Source organism: Glossina fuscipes, unplaced genomic scaffold (assembly GCF_014805625.2).
Source record: "Glossina fuscipes isolate IAEA_lab_2018 unplaced genomic scaffold, Yale_Gfus_2 107, whole genome shotgun sequence".
NCBI classification, from domain to species: domain Eukaryota; kingdom Metazoa; phylum Arthropoda; class Insecta; order Diptera; family Glossinidae; genus Glossina; species Glossina fuscipes.
The window spans coordinates 248723-271199 of NW_023998450.1; the positions used below are offsets into that span (position 1 = coordinate 248723).

Consider the following 22477-nt stretch of genomic DNA (forward strand, 5'->3'; position numbering starts at 1 on the left):
TATCAAATCATCCGCAAGAATATGCACAAATTTTAAATTACGTTGATAGAACCTTAAGTTATGTATTTGCTGTGTGCAATTATGGGCAAAAACTTTCAAACACTTTGTGACTATGAAAATTTTTTCACATTTCCAAGATTCTTTCTTTCTCATTCGGTACGACTAAATTCATGAAAACCCTCAAATCACTTACAGAATGTAGTGTCATTAAAATATTCACCTTTTTTAAAACAATTAGACTGAATCTTTTATAAAGATAGAAACGATAGTCTTAGCTACTAGTGCTCGTCTTACTTTAACCCAAGTATTTAAGTTTCGTCTTTTAAATTGAAAGGAAATACGTTGTGCTGAAGGAAAAGATATAATTTCGCAGAGGTTTTGCTACTGTCGGCTCTTCATCAAACAAAAATTGATGTTACAATTTATTAGGCTGCTAACATTGCCCAACCGTTGTTTGCAGATGCAGTGCAGATGCAGATATTGCTATTTTTATATATCGTTTCACTTGGTTTGCAAGCACTTACGGTCAAAATGTGTCTGGCCAGCCCGTAGAGAAGAATTTAAGTATTTAAGATGGTTGTCCATGGAAATAATATACGAATGCATCAGGAAATTTTCTTATAATGCTCAGGAGATTACTTTATACTAGTTTAAGGAAAAAGCAGTGAACACGATATAGTGGGCCGCCGCACACATGGAAAATGAATGAAAGGCCGAACCAATTCGAAATTATCTCGGAAATTGTGACCTATAGATTGAATGGTCGCAAGCCAACAAGACAGACAACCAGACACGCAGACACGCTTTGATCAACTCACAAAATGATTTTGAATAACTCAGCTTGATAAAGGGTCGGTCTATCTCAAGTTCTTCGGGGTGTTAGATATAAGTAGTGAAAGACATACAAATATTATATAGTCGTTTACGAATTTCCTATTACATTTAATGATTTAAAAGGGTTTATTTCAATTCGTTTAAAGGAGACTTTCGCAACGGTCGGCCAATTTGAAATTGCTTCTTTTCTGGAAAAACGGTGCTAAATTAATTAAATCTAGAACATTCTAAATTTCAGCAAAGTTTGCAATTCATCGAAATAATTCAAGCTTTCTGTCTCTTTACTTGAATAAAATAGTTACTCTATACGTGTAGGTACATCTTTGCATTAATAATGTAATAAATTCATCATTAGTATAACGATGATTAAATAGATGCCGTATGACTGAAAATTTGAAAATTTGGAGATATCGAAAAGGTTTTCGCACACAGTTTCTTCTATTCCTCCATTTTACTTGCCAAAGGAGTGTTCACGTTCATTGTAACACGAAGAACATTTCACCATCTAGTTTAGGTGTAACTGTAGAAACCTGTATTGTTTAAAAATCTAAAAAAAGGAGGTGAATTTATAGTCTTGCGGCGCTCTCGTAAGGGTCCTGTATGGGCTAATTAACCTCTCGTTAAAATTCTTTTTAAACCTAGAAAAGGGGAGTCGTATATAATCTTCTTAAACACCGTTTTTGATTTATATTCAATGTTATTTACACTTTAATAGGCAGATACCTGTCTATGTTGTGTTTTTTTGAAACCATATCGCATGTACATGTATGTGTAAGTATACACATACATATTATTAAATAAAAATGGATTTTGCGTTATTCACACACCCAGGCCCCAGTCAGCGAGAAAGCAAACCGTTTACTTCCGCTGAAAATTCTGATTATTTTTGATTTTTTACTGTAAAGTCATCAGTTTGTTGAAATTAATTTTTAAAAATACTAAAAATCTTGAAAATTTAATTAAAATTGCTTTTTATGACATAGTTTTGCGTGATTGCTTTTTTTTTTTTTGTGTATCAACATTTGTTAAATTGAGCAAAAAATGGTGTAATTTTCCTCGCAATATAATCAAAAATAAGTAAACAAAACTCTCAGATGATTGTATACATAAATTATCTCCATGTGTTGCGTATATGTGTATATGATTTAATATAAAAACCAAATTAAATTCCTAATCAACCATAAGGAAAAAAGTGCACTATTTGCATTTATTTATTTCGCGTTTTTATGTCGATTGCTACAGAATGGGTTAACCAAATTTTTCAATTTTTCATTTGTAACGCTAAAATAAGCGGAAAAGCAACAGAAACAGCAGCCGGTAAAAAACGTTAAATAAAATGTTTATATTCTCAATCAATATTTGTATCGTATCCGTCCGTCTGTTTCAATATTGCATCGTATTAAAGCATTGAGATATACGTTTTACTTGAGCTTCTGATTGGGAGGAGCTTGGCTGTTTGCCCACACACAATCAGCGGAAGATTAGGTTGTTTTCATATGTTTACCTTAGGCTAGACCGGAATCCAAAGTTCGTTTCAGTGGTTTCGTTACTTATTTCGTTTCTCTTTCACTTAAAATAATTTAGTCTTTTGCGAACTTTCATTCAATTAGATTAAGCAAAATTATTTCAGCCATTAAAGGCAGCAGTAGAAATAAAAATAAATCATTTTGAATAAAAAGAAAGTTATGTGGAAAGTACGGCAAATTTTTATTCCTTCATTTTCTTTATTGTTGCCTGTTTTCGTTCACTTAATATACGAATCAGTAGTTTGCCGTCAATTTAAGAAATACGTACGCTCATATAAGCTATATTGATGTTCGGGTGTTTTATCGGACGTTAAAATGACGAAAAATTTCTACATCGTATCTCCTACTGTGTAATGTCCAAACGTAAATATATAATGCAAACACTCAAAAAGCGTCGCTAACCTCAATTTCTTAGTTGGAATTGCTGACTAATTTAGGACTCATTACGGAAGATAGCGTAATCTGTTTACTCTTAATACCTTTTTCCAGACCTAGGTAAAAACAATTCATGTATATATCATTTAATATTAAAAAATATTAATTTATTTAATATTAATTCGATTTTCCGTTTAGCTGTTTTGTGGAATCATTTTTTAACTTTTACAGCGTCGTTTCAGAACGAGGATATCGTACCATCGTTGCGCGTCGAATATATACATTTAAAGAGATTTTTGATGCTGAGGTATTGCTACCGCATAGTGCGGAGAACAACCTCGCGAATATCAAGTCGGTGATCGCAGTTTCGAACGTCAGTACGGTAGGCCACACCTCATAAGTAACTATATAACAACATACCTACCTAAACTGATGTTCGCTTTTAACATTTTACACAGTCTTATTTCTCCCATTAATAGTTTACTTCCTATAACATGGTGTACTGGTTACTTGCTTTTCGGGTTGATTCTTTTATATATAATATCCTAGTTTCATATATAATGTTCTAGTTTCAACACTTAGACTTAAATTCACTTTTTACTTAATACCTTAAGCTTTTTTAAGACTTTTATTATATTCAGCAAAAATTCAGCAAAAATTTGCCTACTTTGAAACTGAAAAAAGTGTTAACTCTGCTGCGCTTTGATAATCTTTTCTATAATGGTGTAATTTAAGTCCTTTAGCCTTACGAGGGTTGCTTAGTATGTCTGAATCTGTAATTGCGGCCAGAGATGAATAAATAAAAAAGACGAATGAGAAAACGAGAATTATCGAGAAAGTTTTTTAAAACTATATCTAGAAAAATTCTATTTTCATTTGGCACCTACTACATGCGCGTGAATACTATCGCATTGCAGGATAGAATAAAGCCACATCGCATATATTTTATTATATAGGATTTTGGTAGACAAGTGGACATATTTAACTATTTCGCATTAGAATGTAAAGATTTTGGTAGACGTGGGCCAATTCTTACTACGGTTTAAGTAATTTTCGAACTAGATAAAAGTTCAATCACCTTCAGTTCAAAAAGTAAAATGAAGGCGCGCATTCAATGTATTATTTTAATAAGTGTGATTGAATTTCTTTTATTAGCGAACGTTTAGCCTTTAATCGCGATTCTAAAACGCGAACAGTGATTTCTTTTCCCCAGATATATTTGGAGCCTAATAATAAAAACACCGAGCTCTTCTCAGCTGATTTCCAACCATTTGGATGCTACAGACTAGACGCTGCATTGAACTGAATGTTGAACAAATTGTCATTCGTGTATCTTAGAAGAATTTTTATAATATATCGCGACGCTGGATTGAAGGCAAAAAGACACCGGCTGTTACAATAGTACTTGGCAATTCTAGCATAGTTCGGCAATTCTACGCGTGCGCCGTGGTCTTTTTTTGTGTGCTTATAAATTCTGTGAGCTCTTTTTTATTTCATTGTTTTAAATAGTTATGAAGCCTAAAGAATTGGAGAAGTTGATATTAATCGAATTTGACTCTTTTTTCTTTTTTGCGCCAATTTGGCTTGTTTTTTAGTTACATTCGTGGCCTATCTTCCAGGTGCTTTTTGCGTCTTGTTATTGATTGTGTTCGTAGTTTGTCTTTAGATTAGATTTGATTGTAATTGCAGTTTCGTCGATAATTTGTTCTTTACTGTTCTTTTGCATTATTTTCTAGTTTCTTGTGTTTGTGTTTGGTTGGGTTTGTTCTGGCTTTCCTGCGTTGGTCGCCATTATTTATAGCTCTCTCCTTGTTTACAGTGCTAAATAGCAGGAATTTAGTATGCTCTTTCAAATGGACATTCGGAATATTTGGAAAACTTTTCGCCATCTTCTAATGGGGGTTGCTTATTTATAATAGGTCAATCCCAAAAGAGGCCCAGAATCAGATCCCCTCACCAGTTGTTCGCTTTGGGAGCGTTATTGCCACGCAAAGTGTGCGGATTTTACTGGCCGTGTTACTGGACTGTAGCAACCGAGATGTAGATGTTTATAAGGTTTTCACGACATTGTGTGGAAAATTTCAAAAAAAAAAAACTACGTTTGATTAATGTCGCTGCTTAGAGCACTCACCTTATCCTCAAGTGTGTAAAAGTTTAACTCAAACAGTTCACAAGGTCAATTTTAGCGTAACTCGCAGTCCTTCAGATCTGGCTTCACGTATGTTGGTCAACACCCTTCCTTACCGGCATCAACGATACCTGCAGACCTCTAATCATAAAATCCGTTAAAGGTGCTCTATGTTTGTAGTAACGCTCAGTCCATCTTTCAAAAATTTATATATAAAAAAAAATAAATTCTCCCTTCCCCTCGCTTGTCTGGTGCTGCTGCAAAGCTGTCAAACTACACAAGCAAGCAGAGTTAGACCCTTTATATTATCATCATCTCAAAACTTTCAATACTTGATTCCTAATGTTGACACTAATGTTCTAGTGTCCCCTTGTGCAGTGGGACGCAATATTTCTGACATATAGAATTCGTTCTACTTACCTAAATTCATTGGGCGCTGACTTCTACTGTTTCGCTTTTTCTAAAACTTGTTCGAAAATTGGGGTTTATTCGTCAAAACTTTTCCCAACACTCTCCATGTTTTCATAAAAGATCGATCCGATCATACTGGTTTTAATTGGCACATCAGTTGCTTTCCCGTCCAAATCATTTGAAATTTCAACTTTTTCCGACGCCGAATATCTTACCACTCCTGTGAAAGTTAGTAATAACCATTTATATATTATAACTTAACACAGTAAAAGCTCCTTATTCCATAAAAATTCCGCGAATACAGAAACCGTGAATACGGAATGGTTGTTTATAAGGGATTACATGGGATACGTTCCTAGGTGACAAAATAAAAAAAAGAAACCGTGAATACGGAATGGTAATTTATATGGGATTATAGGAGATACGTTCCTAGGTGACAAAATAAAAAAAATCAATTATATAAAAAATTAATTTAATTGAAGTTTTTGAACATTTTGATTAATTACCTTAAGGCTTAGGCAATGGTTTGAAGAATTTTGTAAGTTTCGCTTGCTTGGCAGTTTTTTAAAGCTCCTTCAATTCAGACTGATACGCAGCAGTCGCATTAGCAATTTGCCTCTTAAAACTAAGACCTCGTTCCCTAGACGGATCAATGTTCATAAAGAAATCGCCAATTTGCCATTTTTAAACCCTCGCTAAGACTTTTCAAATTAAAGGTCAAGTTTCCAGTGCTTGTTGAAGCCTCTTTTTCAATGGGCGGTGAATTTAACATTTCGTCCAAGTCGGTTTCAGTCAAATCTTCATCTTGCGATTCAAGCAATTCCTGGATGTCACTTGATTCTTCGAACCCATCTCTTCCTATTCCATTCGGTTATGTTTGCAGTCAAAGTTTGAACTCGTTATATAGAGCAGGCCACAGTTTTTTCCAGCATGACTTCAATGTGTGTGGCTTCAGTTCTTCCAATGATTCTTTTATGTTTACGATGCATTTTGCTACGTAAAATTTCTTCCTGCATTCCATAACATTCATATTCGGATTGCATTCCATATTATCCATTATGATTTTGAAGGTTGTAATAGAGCTTAAAGGCCTGGATTATTGCTTGGTCCATAGGTTGAAGTAAAGCCGTCGTGTTGGGAGGTAAAAATGTCACTTTTATGTTTGGACGCATAGTTTCAAGTGCGCGAGGATGACCTGGTGCATTGTCCAAAACTAGAAGGGCTTTAAAGTCTAAATTCTGTATTCTTAAATAAGTTTCAACTTCAGAAACAAAACTATTCGGGAACCAGTCACAAAAAATCCGCGAATAAAGAAATTTATAGCCGCGAATATGGGAATTGGGTCGCTTTTTTTTAACCCGCGAATAGTGAAACCGCGAGTAAAGGAAGCGCGAACAAGCAGCTTTCACTGTATATATAATAATAATATATAGTTTACACATTACAACTTTTTATGCTTATAAGAAACATGTTACCCTTATTTGCGCCACGACTAATACGTCAAAACCTCATTATATGGTTACTGTTTTAGGTAACTTCCCCCACTTCAACATGTTACAGTGTATTTTCTAATGAATTCTTTAACCAAAACCTAACTCAATATAACCACAATCGTTATTATAACGGCAGATTGGTCGCTCTTTGCTTTGTCCACAGATAGTTGTAGATCACTGTTCACCTTTTAATTTCCCGAGGATCCTGGATCCTCGGAGGATTTGTCCTTTCATTACGAGCGAGATGGCCAACGAATAACAATAGGATGCTAAATTCTTCTTGCTCAAGTACACAATATGATTTTAATAAACCTAATATCGCACTGCTTAAATCTCATATCACACATCACGCATTACATTGATTTTACTTTTGGGAATATGGAAACTCTAATGTCCTTGTTCTACAATGTGTTAAAACTAGCTATTTCCGCATCCGTTCCGATTAGACAGCCAATTTCGGAGCACTTCATGGTGGTTCAACAAAGTCCTTAAATACTATAAAAATAACGAAAGGAAACTTTCTAAAATATATACGAATTTCTAAATATTGTTCTAAAATATGTACGATTATTTCGTTTACTTTTTAGTAAGATATAAGTTCAATTACGTCAACCATCAAAGTTATCGCAGTTATCTTTAAACGATAAAATCGTCACTCCTTAGTAATCCTAAACATTCACTTCTGATTACTTGGTCGATTCGCAATAAATGGAATGTATGGATTCGTTCAAAAGCAACTCCTGCTCCGCTGAACTTTATGAGTAAGTAAGATAAATTGGTAAATTTTAACTTGTGGAATTGTTCCTGGCATCTCAATAAGATACACTTCGGGGATAACTTGGGCTTAAACCTTTTTCCGAGGAAGGACATCCGAATTTCAGCCATCTAATCTTTAATTTTCAATCCAATTTTTTTAAAAGATCGCGATGTGTTACTTAATCGCTGTCACCTGGATAACCTCATTGCGTTTCTCTTAACTCACCTTGGCCTCGAATATTATTTTAGGTGTTTGCTTCAAACGAAATCTTCTCTTATAAATATTTTGACTGCAAAGGAAAAGTTACTATATTTCGCTTTTTTAAATCCTTTGCCGGTTGTCAAATTTCCGATGGTCCTACTATTTAAAATTTTTTGTTACATGCCTTCATTTGCCTTCCGCTTATACATAATACATAAATGAATCTTTATTAGTCTCTTGTGTAATTGTGTCTGACATTGGGAGACCCAAAATTGTTGAAATGTAGTTATCTGCCGGTTCTTGAAGAGCTTTCTTCTTTTATTTGCAAAAACTGTTCAGTAGAAGTTTACTGCACCATTGCTTTCATCTTCAAACGTTTTCTCGAATCTGGGGAATGGGAAAATTTTTGACTGTTGGGGGCCTTGTTTTGTATCGTTCCCCTTTGCGAAATCTTTGAATGCATTTCAATTTTCCGTATCAGGCGTTCGGGATTCAAGTCGATTATTTTTCCGTCCCTTCTTCAAAAGCTAAAGAACTGTAAAAACTCAGCTGCTGTACTCTTAAGGCCCATCCAATGCCGTAGCTATAATTAAAATTTACGGGCGCTGTATAAATTGATTTCGGTGAATTTATCCACAAATTTTTATTAGGAAAATTATGTTAGATAAGCATAGGATAACGTTCCCGTCTAAAGCCTTACTCTCTTAAAGTTAACGTGTCATCGACTCATTCTCTTAATCCATTCACTGCCAACTACGCGATATATGACAATAAGCGTGCGTATCAAAACAGCCGGCTACAAGATATCTCGTAGTGTGTGCTGCAATTTTAGATTAATTACAAATGAGCATTTGAGTTGGGTAGTAAATTATATACAAATTATAAATTATATCTTATATTGTTTATGGTATATGGTATATTAAGTTTGCGCGTACGTAAATAATACTGAGAAAGACTTACGACGCATCGACCATCCATCATACCAAGTTGTTCAGAATTAGTTTCTGAATCTATTAAAACTTGCCGGTTCATCTGTCTGTCTGATGTCCCCCATGTATGCGATTGTTCACCCTTGGACATTTTGATGAAGTATGGACGCTGACGTCCAGTAGCAGATTCTATTGAAAATGATTCGAATCCGACCACTTTCTTGACCTCTTTCTTGACCACTTTCTCGACCACTTTCCATATAACATTTAATTTTGAAAACTCGTTATATGGAAAAATATTGGAAATCGTCAGAATTTTGCGACAAAAATCGCTGAAGAAAACTATTTCGATAATCTAAATTGTTTGGCAGAATTTGGATAGGAGGGAGCAATATTTGCATTCCTACGCTATCTAACCGTTGCTATGAAAACTAAAACTTTATAAAGTAAAAAAAACTAATTTCCAATATTTCGTGGTGAGAATTGGTATATGAGAATAATTTGCAATAGAAATTAGCCTTACCAATTTTTGACCTCGCGCGTCTATTTTTGAATCCCTTCGCTTAAAAGACCTCTCAAGCAAAATAAGCCTTTGTATGGCAAAAATGTATAATATTTGATATTTGATAATGGAGTTTGGTGGAGTTTGGAGAGCAGTTTGATTAACTGTATCAAATTTGAATCAACTAGGTTTATTTTTTGGACATCATCACGTGGAGGGATTCTCATAAAACATAAACCACTGTAAGCCATATTTAAAATGGGAATTCATTATTATTAAGTGAACTACGTAGATCTATTTGTTGGACCCCGTTGCATATATATATATACATATGAGTTCTCATGAATAGTAGACCTTTTAGTAAAAAGGGTTACCTTTTAATATATTCTAATGAAAACTAATCCATAGTCCATTTAGCGTAAGAATTAACTGCAGGAAATTTGGACTACATGGATTTTTTATTTAAACCCCACCGCCATATATAATTATTATGAATTACTAATATAATAATATAAAAAACTGTACTAAATGTTCTTTAAGATCTCATCAAGCTAACAACTTTGTTAAAAAGTGTAGTTTTACATGAAAATAGTGTAGAATTTATACTGGACAGTATTTAATGATCATCTTGTTCTTACTCTTTTTGATACCCACCATCGCAAGATTAGGGATATATTCCGTTCGTTAAAACGTTTACAAGGCCCAGAAGAAAGCTCCAGGCATGCGAAGTATGCTGTTCGTCCGCTTGTCTGGTCCTGTGTGTAATGTTTGTTGCAAACAGTCTCCTGGCCGAAAAAACAAAGATATCGACATAAAATTTGTTCCAAACATTGGAAGTTTTTGGATCAAAACGGTCGAATAACACGATTCCAGCAGCACCTAAGCTGAGCACATCTCCGTTTTTCAAAACGAATAAAAAATTGGTTTTGGGCCTACTTCATTTTATAGTGTGTCATTATTTGATTTTTTGCTATTTTCTTCTTCGTTCTCCTTTTATATCGCACAGGAGTAAGACTCAAAACCCCCTTAAAGTATTTAAAGATGGTCAGTTTTGGCTAGTTTCAACTTCGAAACGCACCTAGGCATGTCCGTCCGTTCATTTGCCCATCTGTCCGTTTGCCCTACTGTGTAGTATCTGTAACATTCTCTCGTTCGCAAAAAGGAAGATATCGCTTACAAACTTGCAAAAGAATTTGAAAATGACCCAAACTTTTGAAAGAACATGCCTACAATGTCCACATGCCTGTGCAACAAAAACTTACAATATCTTTGTTTTCCATGTTTCTTGCTTATTACTCATAAAGTAGAACAGATACACCTTATAAATCTTCACTTTTATTCTAAAAATAGAAAAAATTTACCACGCCTACCCTATATTATAGAGTATACAAATTTAGTTTTTTTCCTTTTCTTAGGACCATGGTGATGGGTACAGAATATTCGGTCACGACCGAATATAATTCTCTTACTTCTGTTTCTGTGATGTACAAAGCTGATGAATTTTTTGGAAAAGAAATATTTTCATTGAACGTTTTTTTAAAAACTTAAAACTTGACGAAAAAATATTATCAATGTAGCGTTTCATTTATTTATCATTTAGAGTCGATTGACTCTAATACGAAGGGTGCGTGCAAAAGCGCACGCGGGATAAACAAAAAGTGATATAATATTGCAAGCATCAACAACGATATCAGCAACAATTACTACAAATTGAATTTTGTTATTTACGAAACATCAATTGCTGCAAACGTTTAACCGGCGCTGGCACTCAAGCTATTCAATACCAGTCAATATTATAAGCGAGGAGGTCGTCTTACTTATTTTTATCAGAGTTTCTTATATTTTATTGTTCTTGCTGTAGCTCTTCATTTATATTAAATTGAGAATATTCTGTTGTGTTTTTTGCTACGTTTTAAAAGTCTGTATGTATAAGCATCCAAATGCTCGTAAAGAAATAAAAAGCCATAAATAAAATTGCAGCTAAATAATAAATCTTTTCTTGTGTCATGTTTATACTTATAGGTATGTGCAAAAACTCATACATTCAAACATGCACTTATATATACACTTATGCACAGCCACTTATAGATTCACGTCGCACTATTTATAATCATTTTTTATTTATTTCTTTTTGTTTTTTTCCGGTACCCTGTGCAGATGGTGAAATATTACGTGTGCTGGTTAATAGCTCTGCTCAAATTAAATGTGATGTTGGCTCAAGTTTACCAGATGATAAAGTGTTATTGGTAGTTTGGTATAAAAACAATTTACCCATCTATAGGTAAGTGAAGGCCTTCTTCCAAAAAGGCCAAAAAAACAAGAAAACAAAAAAAAAAGAAAATTGGAAACAAAGTCACTTTGTAGCGTAAAGACAGGAAAATAAATTATTTAAGCTTAAAATATTTAAGCGCTTATGCACCAGCAGTATTTCTGGTCTTCTTCCATACGCATTCGTTTGTTTTTCCTTTCTCCTTTTATTTTTTTAATTTTTAAACGTTTTTTTCGTATGCTATTTCGTTAATATTTATTTAGTTATGATACACGTGGTGCTCATGCCGGGACGCCGTCTCATTGGCGTGATGAAGACGTTCTTGAAGATCGTGCCGTCTTTCGTACACACAAAGAGCCGGCTGAATTGATTATAAATCCCGTTAAGGTATTTCTCATTAAATCCAATATTCAATAAATTGTCATTTTATTCGTAATCAAGGAAACAACAACAACAGCTATGGCAATAACATTTTTTCCCTCTTTCTGTTTTATTTGGCTACGTATGTGAGGGTAATCAATGTTTATTGATTAATGAACGAAGGTTTTCAAAAACGAAAAAAAATATATTCCGGTTAGTCCATTACATGGTTTAACATCATCTATCTACGCACACCGAACGTGACCAGGAAGAGTAAATGGGAAAATACGTGGTAACAACGACAACGAAATACTAAATGTTCAAACATTTTGTTCAAAAGTGACATCACAATAGTCTTACGCACTTTTTGAGTATCTATTATCAACAACGTTAGTGACGCTGTTAATCAGCAGCCGTTTGTACACTTGCTCTTCCAATTTCATTATTTGTATGGCATGTATCTTGTTAAAAGTTTATCAATATGACTCCGGATTCTAACAAGCCTTTGCAAAGCAGAAGCATATACAATTCTGTGAATATGCGCCATGGTGTACATATAAGTGCGTATGTACGAAAAAAATCAACCGGTGTGGTTTTCATCGTTTATTTCACATCGAAAAATTATAAATTTTACATTCGCCAAATGGATCGACAGATTTTAATCAAATTCAGTTTCCTTGAAAGCATTTGGCCAGCATAGGATTTAAAATTCCTATATAGACATCTTCTGTTTGGTCTTTTTTCATATATACAGACTTATATACATTCCATAACGCGTATACACTTAAAAACACAGACTGGGATATGTTTCTCCTTTGCAAACCTTTGAGAGAAAGCAACGTCATATTATTATTTATAACAGAAATAGAAAAAATTCTCAATAATCTTCTAGTTTGAATTTTGAACAAAATCTCAGACCGCTTATGTATTTCGTTGTCTCTGGACATAAGGATAATCAAGGTTTTCTATTTGCGATATTGACAACGTTCCTTTATTACTAAACCACTTTTATTGGTAAGCAATAAGACCGGGTTATCAATAATTTTTCTTTTTGTGACATCAATTCATATTCTGTTGCTCCGCTCTCCATATTTGCTATCTTTGCTTCTGATAGCATCTACATTTGATAGTAGGTTATAATTAAAAGCCAAATTTGATATTTCGCAAACTTCGTACTGGCGTGCCTCGTCACATTGAACTTCTTTGACCTTTTCAATGCATACGCGATACCTCTATGTATAATCAGAATCATTTTTGTGCACCGTTGATCTCTGAGAAAAGCTTGTGGCCCATGGGCAGTTGCTGCTTCGTCGCCATTGTTTGCAGAATCTTCACGTGTATGTCGTTATTAAGAGCGTTTCCACTTATTTCTGTCAGAAATTGTTTTGCTTTGAAATAAATTTGATTTCAAATGTTATCATTTTGACTAACAATTCTTTTGTCGTCTAAAGACTATAATTTACTCGTCTCTGTTTCATAGGTGTACCCAATGATAACGCTTGATCCTTTTGATCAATGCAATGCACAGTATTCTGCTCGTTCATATTTTGTAAGGCCTTGTAATTTCATCGTTTAGTGGTTTTCCCAACAGGTAAGTAACATTCAAAACTTCAGCCCAAAACTATTTTCGCGTAACAACTTCTTCTAACGTGATTCTCGCTTCTTGGATGAGTGTTCGACTCTTACGGTCTACATATTCTATAAACAATCTGTAAGAAATCGTCCTTGTACGCATTTGATTTTGGAGAGCTTTCCGTGTCTGCCTCTCAGTTATGTATGCTTTGCATTGTAATCTTACTGCTGTTTTATCCCATTAGACATGTTTATTTTCTTCGCTTGCTCAAGCCGAGATGACTTGTACCTTTGTTTTTTGACATAACGCAAATTTTCAAACAAAACTTGATAAACAGTTGAGTTGTGGTCTTATTTGGGGCAAAAAGCATCTCCTGTAGTCTTTGACGGTGGTTTTAAAAATCGACAACATGTTTCTATGTAAATTTGGGACGTTGAGATCGAACGCACCTTTCACTTCTGCAGTGCTTTTATCTGAAAAACTCAACAGATTTTGCTTTCAAATATACAACAATCTCACTTCCGGTGTTCATGTATGATGTGCGCCTGCTATTTGACCGCTTTTATTCTACAATTATGATTCCAAAATCTTCTGATATTGACAACAGATCTCTTGTTCAAAACGCACAACGAAACGTCTCAAAAGATTCTGGTAAGCAGTTTAATAATAGTATGGCTGGTATGTTCTAACGAGTAGGATATTAAATTTTTTTAAATTTTTTAGCGACATGGCAGAATTCATTAAGATGCTCACAAACATTGTCACCTTCTTTCACCCGAGCTAAGACACTGTGTTTGAGTAATGTAAGTTGTCTAGCTAGTCTCTCTGGCTTGAAAATAATTCCCAATTTTTCCCCCATTTCTTTAAAGATTGCACGATTTGATGTAACTCCTAATTCAAGTGGAGCTATGGACAACGAGATGTCCGCCCAGGCTTTCTAATCACTTTCAGTCTATTTATGTAGACTATTTTTCTTTTTTGCTTTAGTGATTGCAAGGAGAACATTTTTTTCGTTTTCAAAAAAGTCATTTTCATTTTTATCGCAAGGGCGGCTCGTCCCATAATCTGTGTTCAATATGTCCACCAACGTTGATTGAATAACGAATAAAGTATTTTAGCAAATGATACTATTATTGTGGTTGCTGTTTGTTGTTGTTGTTCTTGAATTTAATTTAATTAAATTTCATTTAAAATTTTTTCTATTTTCTGTGCTTTGGTGCGACAGGAAAAGGATGCTGGAAATTTTCGTTGCAGAGTAGATTTTAAACTTTCCCAAACTCGCAACAGTAACGTCAATTTAGAGGTGGTTGGTAAGTAAACCGCTTGTTCTTTATACGAATATTTATGCCAAATCAAAAAAGACAAATACGTAAAGAATCTTAGGCGGCATTCAAATACAAAAAGAAGATTATATTACAGCAAACACGTCAAAACTAGAAAAATGGTTAAAGCAAATAACAAAATTCCAATTTCAGCATACAATAAATCTGTCTGATTAACTGAAGAACTGAAGCCCCCGTCTCCCAGGATTATATTTCTATTCACATTTAAAGACTGTATCATGACTTTCTTTGAAAATCCTTTTGCATTTTACTTTATTACTGAAATGGATCGGAGAAGAGTAAATGTTTCAAGAATGTTATTCAATATTCTTGGTAGCTTTCTTTTAATCCTCATCAGTTATTTGAATTATTGTCATAGAGATATATATTTTTATATATAGACAAGCAATTAGATGTTTTGGGGATAAATTCCTGTATGTTTCATAAGGTGCGAGAATGAGAATGCAAAGAAAAAACTGAAAAGTATATCAGTGATGCATTTAAAAGTGCTTCTAATTAATGGAGAATCGAAACTTGACCCTCCATGTTAAAACTTCAAAGAAACTGCGTTCAGTTAGGGACTTGTTTCCCATAAAATTGCTAAGCAGCATTAAAGATTAATAATCTGAGAGAATGTATGCATTGTAATCGAAACGCACTCATAAGCTACGAATCTGTTAATTTTCTTCGTAATTTTCTCTTCGCTGTTCTAAGGAGACGTCACTGTCAAAATCTTGACGGACTGTAATAATGAAGATTGAACAGGTTCATTCTCGTATCCCCAAAGAATTTTTGAAACTTAGTAGATAAACCCTTCTACGAGTGCTTTAAATATATGGCTATTAACTCAAAGTATTTCCAGCACAGCTGCCATATACCCGAGTAGGTACGATTCTTGATATTGCCAAGTTGGTGTTCGGATATATTTCTCAGTGCGGTTTGGTCATACTTGGTCGTAGTTATAGATACCAACTGGGCACACATCCATCTCTTTCTGTATTTCCCCTCTTCTTCCTGGGCATCATCCTGTGCATGTACAGGAAATATCTGCAGAGTTATTGATTAGTCGGTAAAGCAGAAACAGGGACTCCAGATCATTTTTGGCCGTAACTTACAAATTGAATTAAGCAGAACCCTTCACATTATTCTTATGAGAAACATGTAAAGAGTTTTACATAAAAATATTTACTTTAAGCCGTTTGATAAGCTTTTTAGGATTCTCACCTGGACAGACGATCAAGCAAACACATTTTGATTGTCCCAGAATTTCTTTTTAGATACTAATAAATTTCTAAGCATATTATATTTGTGCTTCCGGACCAAACTTTGACTGTTTGCTCCAGTATAAGGCAGTAAGCGCACTAATGCCTACAATAGAAAGCTTAAGGTAGATAAAATAAAATATGTACATATCTATGCGCTAAGAGTGCATGCTTGTTCCTGTAGGTATGTTCTCACGGAGGGGCTCTTATTTACCTATCAGTGCACATACATTTTACGTTATTTGCATATTTCATGCAAATGCAAAATAGAAAAAATATTTTTCTACTCCGTAATCCTCATATAAATTTGGCGAAACAATTGCGATTGTGGAGCACAACAGCGGAGAAAAAAATTTGAAAAAATATAAAAAAACGATTAAAAATAAAAAAAAATTAAATGCAAAATGAATTTGGAACACAAAGGTCTTGTTTGGCTTAATCTAACTCACTTCTCATATTAAATTCTTCGTAAATTTATATGGTTAATTTCTCTTGTTTTCATCCCATAAAGCTTAGGAGTGATAAAAAAAACTTACCTTAGGGTATTATCATATTTCGTAAATCAATTTGGAGGAAATGAGGTGGTTGGAGGCGGATACACATTTGATCGTTTATACATACCCACTGAAACGTTTCATATCTTTATGAAACTTAGCAAAGCATCTGCTAAGCACAACCTAGTTCTGGTTCTAATTTGTGAATCTACAAACTCCGCAAGAGTTCAAATCTCAGAGCAGTAGACTTTACTTCGATCGTGGTTGTAGCGAGCGCTCAGTCGGTAAAGGCACAACACTAATCTAGACCCACTAGGCAGCGAGGTGCTTGCTATATCATTCTCTTACTTCAGTTCTTCTTCTTTCTGCTCGTCCCTGTGTTACACGAATCGGTGACATCCCCCGAGTGACTAGGCATTTAAAAAAAATAGAAAATACGATCTGATCGTGCTTAGTAATACAAATACTTTACCTTTTTGACTTTTTAAATCACATCTTAAGGAGTAGGCTTTTTCTTAAAAAGTATATTTTTTCTTTCAGTGCCGCCACAACAACCCAGCATATTTAATGAACGACGTTTACGTATTAACTCACGCGCTGGACCTTATGAGGAAGGCGGTAATCTAGAAGTAACATGTGTCGTCTACGGTGGTAAGTGTTTGATTTCTTACCGAAAAATCAATTGTTAAGAAAATCACATGTGTGTGTGTGTGTGTGTTTTTTTTTTTTGTTTTGCTCTGTGAGCTGGAGGTAGAAAATCTTCGAAAGATACTGCTGGGTCTTAGTAGCAGCATGCACGATTCGCCATCCCTGGCGCATACGTACTAAAAACTACCCCCCACACACACTTCGTCTACCACTCTCCCCCGCGGGACCACCGTTAGGTATTACTTCGCGGGGGCTGGTTGTCGCTAGCACGCTCCTGATGGTGGGACCTCAGTGGAATGCACTATCGGCTTCCACTCCCTCTGCTCTCCACCCGTTGTCTCTCCAATCGTCGCAGCTCCACGAGCGTATTGCTGGCGAATGCGTCTACGGCGTTCCAGGCTGCTGCACTGCCAACCATTGCGCTTGTTATCTCGTTAGGTGGCACTTGAGGCCTTCCATTCTCGAACCTGCTGCAGTAGGACATTACGTGTTCTGCGTCCTCCTCTATATCCTCGCATACCGGGCAGTTAGGCGAACTGTCGTGCCCGAATCTGTGAAGATATTTCCGGAAACAGCCATGGCCAGTCAGAAGCTGGGTTAAGTAATAGTTTACTTCTCCATGCCGTCTGTCAACCCAACGTCTTATGTTAGGGATAAGAACGAACGTCCATCTTCCTTTGGTCGTTCTTTCCCACCTCGACTGCCAAATCCTTAACGAGGCCATCCGCTCCTCGCTTCTTGTAACGTGTGAGGGGAGCTCGTTGCCGCGACGCCGTTTGTAGATGCGGCTCATCTCATCGGCCAGGATGTCGATTGGCAGAGTGCCAGCTAGCACTAGCGCTGCCTCTTCCGACACGGTACGGAATGCGCAAATCTGCCTCAGGGCGCTAAGGCGATGTATTGCCGCCATCTTTCGGTACACTGCCTTCACCTTCAGTGCACTGGCCCAAACTGGGCTTCCGTACATTATGACTGAGGTTATCACCTTGGCTATAACCCTTCGGGTGGTGAATTTCGGGCCTCCAATATTTGGCATGATTCTTGCTAGTGACGCCTGGATGCCGGCAGCTTTCTCAGCAGCGTACTCAACATGCTGCTTAAACTTGAGTCGATGGTCAAGCATAACTCCAAGGTATTTCAGGGCAGGAGATGACCGCATCGTATGCTGTCCGACTCGTATACAGCATGTTTCCACGCTCTTTCTGCTGCTTATTAGGACTGCTTCCGTTTTCTGCTCTGCTAGTTCCAGCCCCATCTCTTCTAGCCACAACTTCACCTTCACGATAGCCTCGTTAGCTCTCGCTTCTACCTGCGCGACGTGTTTTGCGGTCACTACGACTGCTATATCATCGGCAAAGCCGACGATCGTTGCCCCGGTAGGAAGTTTAAGCTCAAAGACGCCGTTGTACATTATATTCCACAGGAGAGGACCAAGGACTGAGCCCTGTGGAACGCCCGCCGATATTTTATGCGATTGCCTTCCATCATCGCTGTCGTACACTAACGTGCGGTTCGAAAGGTAACTTGTCACTATCTCAAGTATATACCTTGGAACCCGTATCCTTATGAGGGTTTTGCGGATGAGCCCCCAGTCCGCCGAGTTGAAAGCGTTTTTAACGTCTAGCGTAACGACGGCGCAGTACTTTTTGTCACCGCCCCTCCATCGGTCACCGGCTATGGCGTCTGAGGCAAGCGCCACGACGTGGCTTATGGCATCTATTGTAGACCGCGCTCTACGGAATCCATACTGGTTATCCGATAGAGCACGTCTTTCTTCAACCACAGCTAGCAGGCGTTCATATACGACCCTTTCCAATACCTTGCCCATTGTGTCCAACAGGCAGATGGGTCGGTATGACGATGGCTCGTTTAGTGGCTTATTGGCCTTCGGAATAAGGACCAGCCTTTGGATCTTCCACACGTCCGGGAACGTCCTTTCTTCCAGGCACCTTTGCAGCAACATCATGAAGACGTCTGGCCTCCTACGTATCGCTGCCTTTAAGGCCTTGTTTGGGACTCCATCTGGTCCAGGGGTTTTTTTGTCCCCAATCCGCTTGCAGGCGCTTAAAAGCTCGTCGGCAGAAATTGCTGGTATGGCTTCCTCTTCCCTGCCGAGGAGGTTTACCAACACATACGGCGGCCTCTGCGGGAAAAGTGTCGCAACTATTCTTCGGAGCGCGAGCGGACACGTGATTTGCGGTGCCTTCTGTCCTTTGACCTTCTTCAAGGCCACTTTATATGCCGTTCCCCATGGGTTAATATCGGCATCCTGGCATATTTCCTCAAGACTTCTCCTTTTGCTGGCCCTTATGGCTTTCTTTAAGTCATTGCGCAGGTCTTTGTAGAGTAGGAGCAATTCATTGAAGTTTTCCCTACCTCTCGAGCGCTGCACTTTTCTTCTGGCTTTCAAGCAGTTCGCTCTTAGAGACGCTATCTCTTCGGTCCACCAATGGCACGGAGACCCTCTTCTCCGTGTATTTCGTCTTCGGGGCATGGCGGCGTCGCATGCTTGTACCAGCAACTTCGCTACGTTTTGCCGGAGTTCACCAGCTGTACCGTCTCCACCCACGTAGGAGTCCATAATGGTGTTAAAGACATCCTCGTCAAAAAGTGCATCTCTCCACCTCGGCCCAGTAGTTTTATTCCACCTATTACCTCTGTCCTCTCTGGATGCTATGTCGAGGAAGATGGCCTGGTGATCGCTATTTGTGTACTCCTCACTCAGCGACCACTTGCATCTGGCCACTAGACCGTCGCTAACAAAGGTGAGGTCTACTTTCGAGCCCCTTCCTGCCTTACGAAACGTATCTCGCTGCCCATCGTTCAGAAGAGATACTTTCAGCATGGCGAAAGCCTCCAGCAAGCTGCGTCCTCTCGCATTGCAGGCCTTACTGCCCCACTCAAAGGCCCAAGCATTGAAGTCTCCCGCAATTAATACGGAAGGCTTCTCCCGGGCATCTGCGACGAGTTCATCTAGCATGCTTTGAAATTCGCTTTGTGTCCAGCTTGGAGGAGCGTAGCAACTATAGTAGCATATATATTTAGCTGTCGCCCTGACGAATCCGCTGTGCTGGCAGTCCCCATCCAAGAGTGCTGTAGGACCAGGCGCCCAAATTGCTGCTTTTTTGGACGCGTCGGTTACCCAAGTGCCTTGACTTGCCCTGCGATATGGTTCACTCAGTAGTACCAGGTCCACCTCTTTCTCAGCGACCGTTTGCCGAAGTAGGTCATGAGCTGCTTCGCCGTGATTGAGATTAATCTGCATTATTCTCATTTCCGCGCTTTACCGATCAGTGCCTGCTTGAACAGCGGGCATTTCCCGCTTCCCGCCACGTGCTTAGCATCTAGATTCGGCGTCTTTCTGCAGAACATACAGGAAGGGTCCTTAGTGCAGTTTTTTGCAATATGGCCATCCTCTCCACACCTCCGACAAGCCTTTGACCGGTCAGATGGAGCTGCACATTGCTTTGCTATGTGCCCAAACTCCAGGCATCGGAAACATCTCAACAAAGGTGTGCGCTCTCTGATCCTACAGATCACCCAGCCTATGCGCAATTTCCCGCCTGCCAGTAGCTTAGCGGCTTCCTCCTGCTGTAGGGTAATGAGCGCCGTCTGCGTGCCGCCATATGCTTTTCTTAAGTTGACCACCTCTGCGGATGCCACCCCATATTGGGACTTAAGTGCGCTGCTTATGTCCTCCCTGGTGGTGACTTCGTCGATGTCCTTGCACTCGACCATTTTACGTTGCTTCAGACACCTGACTTCGGCCTCCCCTCCTAAAAAGGAGCCCACTGCCGCTCTCAGCTCTTCCGCCTTCTCTCCGCTCTGGTTTAGTTGCAAGAGAAGCTCGCCCTTCTGCGTTCTTCTTATCTTTTGCACCGCCTCACCAAACTTACTTAATTGTGGTTCGTCCTTAACTTTACGGAGCATATCCGCGTATGAGAGCTCGCCTTTAGCTGCTATGACGATAGCGTCGGGTCTACCCTTCGCAGGTCTTTCTTTTAGCCGATCTGCCTTTCTTTTCTTCTTCATTTTCGCTCTGACCTTCTGCCACTCCAAGTCCTTCGATGGGCGTTGGCCGTTAGGGGCGCTAGCGGTGTGCTGTTCAGCGGCCCCCGTGATGGCTACGTTACGACGTTTAGCGGTCGGCGTGTCCGCATCCCCGGGCTGCTTACGTTTACTCGCCCCAGGCTGTGTTCGCTTCTCCCCGCTTGCATACTGTAGCGGCGTGACCCCACCGCTTCGCTCCATCACCTTTTGTGCGTATGTGCGCGAGGAAGTTTGGATACTCTTATCCCTAGTCTCCTTGCGAGAAGTGCGTGCGGCGTCCTTATCAAGCCGGCATTTTTCATACATCGTTTTGATGCCGTCTATTGTGTCGCGCATTTGTTGGTTTATGTGCCGCCTTTTTCCATCGTTTTCCTGCAGCATCGCAACCAGATCGTTTATGTAGCCGCCCAGCTTTACGAAGGCTGCCACGTCCTCCACGTCCACTGGTGTGTGGTTTGGCGTCTCTGGGAGCGTCTGTCCTAACTGAGGCTGCGTTTGCACGCCTACTGGCGACCTCGTTATTCTCCCGCTCACTTTGAAGGGGTTCTCTTCGCTCAAAGCGCCGGCGTGACCCCTAATGCCTGTTGGTGTGTTTGATTTTTGGTTTGTAGACATTTTGATTTGAATTGGGCCCCAACTGGGAAGCCGCTATCCGGTTCCGCTGGTGTAGTTGCTGTTAGGACCCCATGGTTATCTTTGCAAGCAGTGAGGCCATGCAGTGGGTTGACGCTAGCCCTTATGAGACTAGCGTTCAGTGCCAGGTCCAGCATTAGCCAGGAGTTCATCTCAACTGGGCCTACACCCACCAACTTAACGGTGCGGCCTAGAACGTACTTCCCAGACTTGCCATAATTTTAACGGGGCGGGGGCGGTGTCAGCATTAGCCCGAAAGCCATTTCGGGTGGGTGTCACTCCAACCTACTCAGGTAACGGAATACTGCCACCACCAGCTCAAAATCGTCGATTTAAATACGTGTTCCGGTATACCATAATCAAGACCTTACCGGGCTCGGTCTTGATGCCTATCCCTAGGCTTCGTACAGTTGTCTCCCTCGATGCCACCCCCATACTAAGAGTGGGGAGCACCTATTCCAAGGACGGTGCTTACTCGTCCTGCCACCGAAGATTCGCAGGGTTATGCGGCCTTTTCAGCCGCCCCTCCTCCTCTGCCGCTCTTGGTCGGGGACTGCTTATTGGCTATTCGCAGCTAACCTGCAGATATACCCTTGGGTACACGCAGGCCGATCACAATCCGCCACCTGTGACCCCCACAGTAGCCTGAGCTTAGCCCTGTGCGTGTGTGTGTGTGTGTGTGTGTGTGTGTGTGTGTGTGTGTGTGTGTG

At 38.8% G+C, this 22477-nt stretch overlaps 1 protein-coding gene across 2 annotated transcripts in view; it reads left to right on the forward strand.

The window, feature by feature from the left end:
• LOC119638681 (irregular chiasm C-roughest protein) overlaps positions 1-22477 on the forward strand; it is a 292205-nt gene that overhangs the window by 153520 nt on the left and 116208 nt on the right. For both annotated transcript variants that reach the window (XM_038035622.1, XM_038035623.1), the window contains exons 4-7: positions 11314-11437; positions 11689-11812; positions 14584-14668; positions 16977-17087. In XM_038035622.1, the coding sequence (XP_037891550.1) occupies positions 11314-11437; positions 11689-11812; positions 14584-14668; positions 16977-17087 (444 nt within the window). The remainder of the gene's footprint in view (positions 1-11313; positions 11438-11688; positions 11813-14583; positions 14669-16976; positions 17088-22477) is intronic.